Genomic DNA, 10,827 nt, shown 5'->3' on the forward strand with positions numbered 1-10,827 from the left:
AGCCAATAATCCCACTTCTACGGACAAATTCCTAAAAAAATTTGTTACGGGATGACGTGTGAATCCTAGATTTGCTCGGGAGATTCTTGTGGAACCGCCGCACATTTTCTCTCCAATTGCAAGGCCCCACGTCTTGTCCGTATATGGTTAGTCCGTAAAACAAATCCTTCAGTGTAGCATTGCTGGCTTAAAGTTGTGATAATTGTTCGAACGGGCGAATCCAGAATTGGTGGGCAAACCAGACAATCGCTAGTAATTCAGCAAAAACGGTTCGGGCGCTCAAATACTGTTCAAATTAGAAGTGACCCGTCAGGGCAATCACTTGGTGATCACGGTACGTGTTTAAGTTATTGTTGGACATTTCGTGAAGTAACAAGCTTGGGACGAACATTGCCTGAAAGGCTGAAACACGTTTGCCAAAAAAAAAAAGACAACCGCCAAAAGGTTGCTATAAAATAAGCTACTGGGTAGGGTTGGGTAAGAGAGCAAGCATCAATCAGCGAATCATGGCCCTCGGTTGGCAAACTTTTGCTAATGCCACTGCAAGGAAGGTTAATTTTATAGGAAAACCTGAAAGGAAGAAAGGTATTGCTTGTCAGCTTCAAGGATCCAACATCTTACGCTATGACCTGAAACGAACTTAGAAACCGAAGACGGTACCTTTCAGCCATGGGCCGCCCAACTATCTTTCTTTAGAAACCTGGTGTCTCTGTTCACATTTCTTAAGAAAACTAAGCCGGCAGTCCAAATACAACCTCAATATTTGCAAATCACGCAGGCATTCCAAGTTGCTAAAAAATCAAAGGACAATGGTGGAAATTCAAGTACCACATGCCCACTCTGGAATTTGTTGCTGTTGCTGACTTTGTGGATAGTTTACACACGATTGCACACCCATGGCAGCTTAATTTGCTTTGTACAAGTCAGATGCGCAACAATAATACAGAGTACTCAACAATTCAACATGGACAGACAAGTTGTGAATACACTATGATAAAGTTGCGAAGAGAGGGACCAAGGAAGAGATTAACATGACTACAGCGCATATAGACTAGATAATACAGAACACAGCATTATTAATAGGACAACATACAAGTACAAATGTTATACATATGTCAACAACTGATAAACCCAGCAATGTTCCAACGAGAAGGACAATGACGATAATAGTAGAGTTGGTGACAGTACCAATGTACAATACTTAACCTGAGCATCGAGAACACTCCGAGATCTGGTCAGAGCTCAATGAAGCAGCAGGACTGACATGAAACGACATACAACACGGTATAGTCATACAAAGACGTAGCATAATTTATAGAACTGTTACACATTATAGCTCGTAGATAGTGGAATTTATTTATTTTAACTTAAAATATAATAGGGCTGGCTCGGCCCTTGCTACAGCGCAGCATATACTACAGGCAACAGCGACAGCAAATTAGATTGGGCAACTAGGGGTTAAAATACCTTGGCCTTTTCTCTTCCTTCAAAAATTAAGAAGCTCTCACCTTGTTGCCAGTTTGCCCCCTCTAATGTGACAAAAGAATTAGCATCGGAATTGGCTTTGACATTGCAAATATCAGCATATTTGATTCTACTAGATTATCCGCTGCTTTGTAATTGTCTTGTCTTTTATTCCCTCCTATGTGCCTTCCATAACTGCTAACGACGTATTCCAATGACCATTTCCCAGCTCCCACTAGACAGTTATCAATGAAAGGCTGGCTATTTTGCATCTGAAATATATGCTGTCTTAGTCTGTGGTTATAATTCCACTATGAACAGTTCGTTTGTACGATGGCAATCTGAAACGGTCAATGGGAAACAGCTTCCCTGGCCTGGCAACTTTTTTCCCTATTGTTCCTCTGGCTCTCCTTTCTGTACACCCAATCTTGTATAGGCATATCTTGTTGACGATACGAAGGCGTGAAGACTCTCTGCAATTCGCCAAGTTTCTCAAATGATCCATGAAAAGATATCTTTCATCCAGGAGGTGACTTGAATCTCAAGTAGGGAGATAAACCAGCTGAAATCTTTAGGAGACTGCAAAAGCAACTGTCACGCTGATGAGGACGATTCACTCTTGATCCCATGCCTCAAATCTAGTTGAAATACTGGCCATTTGTTGATCAAATTTCTAGTGGCGACATGTTCCCGTCGGCATACAGCAAAGTACTGATGGCTGCATCAGATTAAATAACTTAACAAGTACAGCATCAGCACAATTTCTTGTTTGGCATCTTATTGCGCAGATGATCTATTGTATCCGCAAGATTCACCTGCATCTCTGTTTGTTTCGCTTATCTGTTGTCCTCCCCTGGGTTCTTCCAGTTTTCACTCCGGTGCCTTTTTTCTTCTTCGTTGGTGATTTCATTCATTTTCCCTGCATCTGTCTTCTCCTTCTTTACCCTCCTTGTATGACAGGATCTCCCAATCTGTGAATGATTCGAGACAGCTCACTTTTCCAAACACAACTTCAAGCAAACTATCTGAAGATTCCACATCATATCCATTACCAAGGTAAGCCCATACACAAACCGCAAATTAAGCTCACCTTACCTCCAGTGGTCGTAGTTTCTTCCTCCTTGTGGCGGGCACACGCCCAATTTGAAGGTCAGAAAGTCTAACCAGGGATCAAAATCAGCAAACTGACTTGTCAACGGGGCGCTTCAGCACATCAAACTGGACAGATCTCATTATTGTAGCCGGGACAGAGAGGCCGCAGCGGCGGATTTCCTTTATACAGATGCCGAATTCCAGATCTACTGATTATCTGACCACGCCGGGCAAGCCAAAGGAAACCGGGAAGAGAAAAAAGCCAAGATACAGTAACGACCTGGTTGCTTAGATCTAACGTCCGCCGCCGCTGTTAGCGCTGGAGCACGTACCTCGCGGCGGCAAGCGCCGAGCCGCCGGCTAGCTACTAGTAGTTGGCGGCGCCCTGGCCGCGCTCGGCGACGTCCTGCTGCTGCAGCTGGAACTCCTTGTCGTCGTGGATGAAGAAGGCGTAGAAGCCCCCGCAGGTGGTGGCGGCGGCCATGGCCCAGACGAGGAGCTTGACGGCGAGGGGTATGAGCTCGGCGACCTTGTAGCTGAACATGACGGTGAGGAGCGTGGTGAGCGACCAGACGGCGGCCTTGACCTTCTCGCGGCGAGGGGAGTGGCGGTCCAGGCGCTCGTAGTGGCGCAGGCAGGCGAAGAGGGCCAGCAGGTCGAGGTAGGAGAAGGCGACGAAGAGGATGGACCCCGCGTCGCCCTTGGAGCGGTAGATGGCCATGCCGGAGTTGAAGGTCAGGAAGGCGAAGCCTAGCGCCGTGAGCCACGATAACTCCGCCATCGCTGCTGCTGCTGAAGATGTCTGCGTGCTGCTACCTGCGATGGATGCAAGAAGTGAGGAACGCGGTGAAGGAAAGGTTGATTTGGTGCGAGATGAATCCTTAAATCCAGCCGCGTGACGCGGTGGAGAACCACGCGCTCCAGCAGAAACGCGGAAGGTTGCGGAGAGGAACGAACCTGTTTATTCTGTACTTGGTGGATGCAAGTGACGACCACGCGGATGCGGTCGTACAGCCCAGAGGCTTTAAGATGTTCACCAAAATGGACAGTTTCTACCGCTTGCCGTTGGGTAGCGATCTGGCCAGCGGCCAGACGTTTTTTTTTAAATAATATTTTTATTAATAAAAAGTAATTTATGTAGTGCTGAAAAAATATTTAAAATTAAAAACCCTAGCTAGGTTTCGCGTCATGGACGCCTGCTCCTCGTCGTTGGTGTCGACGAAGACCGAAGGCGCCCACAGCCAGGTCCAGTACAAACCCGACGGTGGTGCTAGTGCGGGGGGAGGTGGTTGCGGCGGTGTAGACGTGGGAGGAGGTGTCGGTGCGCTCGCCTGGCTGCGTATATGGGTGACTAAAGGGTTCACTGGCCTATCTGAGTCAGTGCGAGTACCGCAGCTAGACAGCGAGCTCGTGCCACTGTGCCACTGGGCAAGGTCGTCCGGATGGCTCTAGGTGATGGCCAGGTTGATCACCTCTTCCTCCGTGAAATCCGCTGGTTGGACCTCCGGGTTCACACCGACACGTAGAGCATGAGCACCATTGTTGTCGAAGAGGTAATCGTCGTGGTCCCCATCTTTGTCCTCCTCGTCGCCGTCGTCCATGGGCGGTGGCTATGGCTGTGGCTAAGGCAATGGCATGGTGAGAAGTGAACATGGACTGCTCCCCTAAAAAGGGAGGGCCCTGCCTTGCCTTCAATACCTGAAGCGGAAGCCCAGCACTGCTCTCCCAAATCACTAGCCTGAAGAAGGCAAGGCAGTACCATTAGCGCGATGCATAAAACCGTCAGCGACGTTGCCCACCAATACCGACTCGCAGAAGCCGAAGTGAGCGGGGCATTGTTAAGCGGGCCCAAGGGCATCGGGACTAGACACGCGCTGACCGCACTATGTCCACAGTGAAGCCTTTGTGATCAAATTTAGGCCGCAAATGGATAACGATCAGGCCGCTAGGGTGGAGTATTGACCTCAGCGTCTCCATTTTGACGCAAACGGATAGATGCGATCTGTTTTCATCACCCCGCTGGAGACGTTCTTAGCCGCATCTCATGTTCTTTCTTTATCTCATCTTTTTTTTCTTTGTGAGAAAATGCTTTCATTCTCTATCTGATATATCAACATGCGTTTTAGTTTCGTTCATAGTCAAAGTTTGCAGGTTTGATCAAGTATTTGAGAATTAATATCGACTTCCATAGAATATACTGAATATATATAGAAAGGGGATTTCGTAACTAGGTGTATACGTGAGCACCCTCTAGATGCCACATAATCTGCGTTGAGATTCGGTTCTCGTCAATTGGATCTGTTGTCTTGACGTTGTCTTATCCATGCTAAGCGTACTTGACGTGGCTGCGGGTCCCGCATTTCAATGGTTGGTAGCGCCAATCATTAGAAAGCTTTGGCGGGGGATTTTCGCGCGGGCTCGTTTGGCGCCACACAGTGGAAAAGCGCGCGTAAGTGGCTAGGGAGAAATCTTCTTTGTAAACCTGTTTACCTAGTGACTCCAGCCGCAGGGCAAGACTTTATAAAAATGGTGGGTGCATGCCCATCGTGGGCAATGGCTTCGTTCGCCGGCCGAAGCTCCGGGACGCGGCCGTAGAGATGTCAGTTTCCGCGGTAGGTAGTCGTACTGCATTGGTGGCGTCTGCCGATCGACGGCTGAGCCTACATGGCGTTGTCGCCGTGGTGGGAGGTATCCAGCCGACCAAGCCTGAGGTCCCTCGTGACATTCTCCGTCTTCCTTGTTCACCTCATCCTCTCTTTGCTCGCTCGCGACATCCACCCGCCGCCTGCCGCCACCTTACTCCACCCACGCCGACCCACGCCGCGCCGCGCTGTCGCAGTCCTCTTCCTCTCGTGCATCGTTGCCTCCCTCTTCCTCCTAAGCGTATTCCTCTTCATCCAAGTTCAAGATGTATGATTTTTCCCACCTCCGGCGGCCGGATTCGTAGCCACGCCGCTATATTCTTGTGGCTGGGAATGATCCCCATCGGCGATTAAGATGCTGAGGCCGGATTCGCGGCGGTGCCGCTAGATTTCCAGTGCTTGTGCGCACCGGCGCCGTCGACGGCGGGGAGCTGCTGCTGCAGGAGCAAAATAAAAGCGTCTTCCCCGAGTTGAAGCTGTTAGATTGATCTCTCCCGCGTGGGCCCAACGGCCCCACCGGGCCCCTTTGACCTGCGCCCTGATCGGGAGCGCCCAACCCGTTATGGTTGGTGGGCCCCTATCGCCAGCACTATAAAGAGAGGTGGGGGCCGGCGGCTCGCAGTACGAGGTTCACCGCGTTGCCGTACGCCCCACCGACAAACCAATCCAATCTAGGGTTTTAGCGTTGCGCCGACGGGAAGCTCCGCCGCCTCCGTCACGACCTCACCCACGCCACCGCCGACACCACCATGTCGACGTCCGACGGTTCATCCTCCAAAGGAGAAGGTAACCATCTGCCACTCTCGACCTCTCTACCTCTCATTACATAGCCAGTTTCTTTACAGAGATAGTTCTACCCGATATAGGATATACTCTAGTTGTTCATAGAATCTATCAATGGTATCAGAGCCGGCTCCTAGTAGTAGATCTTTTGATTCGGGAAAAGAAAAAACAAACCCTAGCTCGCCCCACCGAAAGAAAAGTGCACCGGCCGAGGCCCTCGGGCTCGCCGGCAAAGTTAGCGCCGCCGCAAGGCCGCGCCGCCCCACTCGATCCCGATGCGCATCGGCATGCCGAGGCATCGGGAGGAAGGGCCACTCCACTTGCGCAAGCGAGTCAGAGAAAAGAAAAGAAGATCCTACCGTGCTTACCGTGCTGCTGATGTTCACGGTCGCTGGCAGAGAAAAGGGCACCACCATTGCACCACTTGACGGCGGTGCGCCCACCGCTCGGGTGGACACACTCACCGGCAAGAGGCACAGGGGGGCGCCGCTGCTCCTCGTCTCGGCCTTGGCCGACGGGATCTGGTGCCTGCGGGCCAGGTTCCCCACCGGTACAGAGAGGCGCGGGAGAGCCCCGCCACCGCCGGACCCGAGCGCGCGGGAGGTGAAGCCTCCGCGCCGCCGCCGGAGTTCACGGAGATAAGGAAAGGGGAGGGGAGATTATCCCCGGACAGCTGCTGCGGGCGCGGGCGACAGCCGCCAGAGAGAAAATATGGAGGGAGCCACACGGAGATGCGGCCGTGCAGAGCTGGCCGTCGCCGGCGGTTCGCCGACGCGGACGCTCGGTTCCCCCTCTCCGCCGCCATCGTGCGGGAGAGGCACAGAGAGAGTGGGGCGTGGGAATTGTTTTAGGGTTAGGGTTCTGAGGGGGGCGCTGGTTTGGGCCACCTTTTGTACCGCCCGAAAGTGAAGGACGGCCGTCCGATCGAATCAACGGCCAGGATCAAAGACCTAACCGCGTCGGCGACACGGGCTTGGCCGCGTACGGGCTGCGTGGACAGGCCGCATTCGCAGGTCGCCTGGGCACCGCGTCGCTGCGTGCCGCTCGGCGCGTGCGGGCCGCTTGGGCCGCGGGCAGCGTGGGCCGCGACAGTTTACAGCTTTTTTCTGTTTTATTTATTACAGAGGCATTTTTAGGCAGTTTTGGGTCAATTTTTTGGCCAATTTTTGTCTAGTTTTTTCTGAATAAATAGGACCAACGAAATGTTTGTTCAGAAATTAAAAAGTAAAGGATATGCCTCTGAAAAGTTCAAAAGTTTAAAGTTTAAATTCACAGTTTCCGCTACATATAGTAAAAGGAGCATTTTAAATGCAAAAGTGACTATTAAATTTGAAAGTTGAATAAAGTGATTATTGTGACAATTATGGTTCTGTTATTTTTGGACCAACGTTATTAATGACATGACCATATTTTGTTGCAATGATATGTGCATTTATCTCTATTTCTGCCCAACGGTGATATAGTTTTATTTGCATTAACATAGTTGCATGTTTTAATTCGGACCAACGTTCGATTATAATTTGCAATTGTACTGTTCTCACTTATTTGTGATTTTCAGGAGGGTTCTACTTGATGAGAGACATCAAGGATGTTCCCACCCTAAGAGGGGATAACTACACAGAATGGAGGAAGAAGGTGGATTTCGCCTTCGTCTGTGCTGAGGTGGACTGTGTGGTTGATACACCGTAGCCCATAAAGCCTGCTGACCCTGTCAGAGCTGACACGGATACTGATGATGCATGGGCTAAAAAGAAAAGGGACCATGCTCCTGTGGAGATGTCCTACACCTTAGAGAACAGAAAGTGGCAGACTGTCAATGAAAAGTGCATGGCATTCATAAAGAACACAATTGAGAACGCCATCGTGGGCTCAATTGTAGAGTGTGCTTCCGTTGGAGAGTACTTAGAAAAGATAAAGAGTCAGTTCACTGGTTCTTCAAAGACATATGCTACCCAGCTGTTGAAGCATCTGGTGATAGAAAAGTACACTGGAGTTGCACATGGCATCAGGGAGCACATCCTCAGGATGAGCAACCTGGCTGCAAAGCTGAAGCCCATGGATGCTGACCTGGAGCTGAAGCCTGCACTTCTGGTTCACTTGGTAATGGCTTCATTGCCACAACACTTTGACAACTTTGTTGTCAATTACAACATGAACCCTGCAAAATGGGACATTGAAAAGACCATTGCCATGTGTGTGCAAGAGGAGGATAGGCTCAAGGCACAAAATGGAGGTTCCATAAATTATGTGAAGGACAATAAGAAAAGGCCTTTCACACAAAGCAACCATGGATCTCCTTCAAAGACATATGCAAAAGGCCCAATGTAGCATTATCAGAAGTTCCAGCACAGGCCATTGCCAGTGAACAAAGATCAGTGTCTTCACTGTCAGAAGACTGGACACTACAAGAAAGACTGCCCTGATTTTCTGAAAGAATTAATGGCAAAGAAATTTAACAATTTAGTTTCCTTTGTAAATGAATCCCTGTATACGCAGTTTTTGAAATCTATTTGGTGGATTGACTCAGATGCAACTGTTCATGTTGCAAATTCTTTACAGGGATTCCATTCGACGAGGACTACGAAAAGAAGCGAAGGATGCGTTGAAGTCGCGAATGGAATTCAAGCAGAAGTTGAAGATGTTGGCGATGTCCTCTTGGAGCTAGCTGATGGCTTGACTATTCTGCTTAAAGATGTCTTATTTATTCCTTCCTTACATCGAAATTCGATTAGTGTATCACGTTTGGATAAAGACAGTTATCAATGTTATTTTGGACATGGCAAATGTGCCATATGGTGTAATAATTCTTATGTTTGGGTTGCTTTACTCCATGATGAGCTTTATTTATTGTCCTTGTGTGAAAAAGTATTATCTGTGTGTAAAATGAATGAACAAATACCCTCGTCGGAAAAAGAACAAAAGAAAAGAAGAAGAACTGATGAATCATCGAAGTTATGGCACTATCGCTTAGGCCATATTTCGAGGGGGAGAATATAAAGACTCGTTAAAAATGATATTCTTCCTCCATTAGAATTCTCAGACATAGAACAGTGCATCGATTGCATTAAAGTAAAATTTGTAAAGCAAATTAAAAAGGGTGCAAATTGAAGCACAACAACACTAGAAATAATTCACACCGGTATATGTGGACCATTTCCTGTGAAAAGTGTGGATGGATATGATTCATTCATAACATTCACGGATGATTACTCCCGTTATGGTTATATTTATCCAATAAAAGAAAGAACAGAAGCGTTGGATAAATTCAAAATATTCAAAGCTGAAGTTGAAAACCAGCATGATAAAAGAATAAAGATAGTAAGGTCTGATCGTGGAGGGGAGTACTACGGTCGACATACTCCATATGGCCAAGTCCCTGGACCTTTTGCAAGATTCCTACAGGAGACTGGAATAGTCGCCCAGTACTCGATGCCGGGCGAACCTTAGCAGAATGGGGTAGCTGAAAGGCGCAACCGTACCCTTATGGATATGGTGCTCAGTATGATGAGCTATTCCACACTACCATTGGGATTGTGGATTGAGGCGTTAAAAACCTCTATTCACATTATAAATAGAGTACCAAGCAAATCGGTGCCCAAAACACCATATGAGCTATGGACAGGGAGAGTGCCTTCTCTAAACCACCTGAAAGTGTGGGGGAGCCCTGCTGAGGCCAAAGTATTCAATCCAAATATCGCAAAGTTAGATACCAAAACAGTCACTGCCATTTTATTGGCTATCTCGAAAAGTCAAAAGGTTATCGTTTCTACTCGTCCAGAGAAATACACAAAGTTTGTGGAAACGAGACATGCTTGTCTTCTTAGAAGACGAAATGATGAGGGAGCATGGTAGCTCGGAAGATTGATCTTGAGGAGAAGAGGGTGCATGCACCTAATCCGATGACTCAGGAGCCATTTTTTGTGCTACCATGTGCACCTGTACCGATGATCCCTGCGATTGTGGTGCAAGCGCCTGTTGTGACTCCACCCATGACACCGATGAGTGAAAATTCGAAACCTGTCCATTAGGAGCCGAACGAACCATTTGTTGAGCATGAAAGGGAGCAACAACAGCCTCCTCCAGAAGCTTAGCCACAAGTTGAGGAATAGAATGCTCTAGAGATTGAGGCCCCTAGAAGGTCTACAAGAGCTAGAAAATCAGCCATTTCGACTGATTACAAAGTTTACAACACAGAACAGTTCATATGGAAGGTGATCCCACTTCATATGAAGAAGCCATGAGAAGCCCAGATTCATCAAAGTGGGTGGAGGCCTTGGAAGACGAAATGAGATCGATGAGTGCCAACCATGTTTGGGACTTATAGAGAATATTCCTAAAGGAGGCAAAATAGTGGGCTGCAAATGGGTCTATAAAATAAAATATGACTCCAATGGAAATGTCGAAAAGTACAAAGCACGACTTGTGGCAAAATGATTTACACAAAGAGAATGGATAGATTACAATGAGACATTTTCTCCGGTCTCATGTAAGGATTCCTTCAGAATCATCATGGCACTAGTTGCACATTTTGATTTAGAGTTGCATCAAATGGATGTAAAGACGGCATTTCTAAACGGGGATTTAGAAGAAAATGTCTACATGAAACAACCCAAGGGTTTTATCATGGAAGGCAAGGAAGAAATGGGATGCCGCCTAAAGAAATCCATTTATGGATTAAAGCAAGCCTCCAAACAGTGGTATCTAAAATTTAATGAAACAATTAAAAGATTTGGATTTAAAGAAAATATTGAGGACAATTGCGTTTATGCAAAGTTAAAAGTGGGAAATATATTTTCCTAATCTTGTATGTGGATGATATTCTGCTTGCCAGCAGTGATGTTAGTCT

At 47.8% G+C, this 10,827-nt stretch overlaps 1 protein-coding gene across 1 annotated transcript; it reads right to left on the reverse strand.

The window, feature by feature from the left end:
• Positions 1-1,059: 1,059 nt before the first annotated feature.
• On the reverse strand, positions 1,060-3,546 carry LOC124694438. The gene is made up of 2 exons (XM_047227426.1): positions 3,514-3,546; positions 1,060-3,372 (listed from the first exon to the last, which is right to left on the reverse strand). Exon 2 carries the CDS (start codon positions 3,335-3,337, stop codon positions 2,924-2,926), a length of 414 nt encoding a protein of 137 aa, XP_047083382.1. The 5' UTR covers positions 3,338-3,372; positions 3,514-3,546; the 3' UTR covers positions 1,060-2,923.
• Positions 3,547-10,827: the final 7,281 nt, after the last annotated feature.

Source organism: Lolium rigidum, chromosome 1 (genome assembly GCF_022539505.1).
Source record: "Lolium rigidum isolate FL_2022 chromosome 1, APGP_CSIRO_Lrig_0.1, whole genome shotgun sequence".
NCBI lineage: Eukaryota > Viridiplantae > Streptophyta > Magnoliopsida > Poales > Poaceae > Lolium > Lolium rigidum.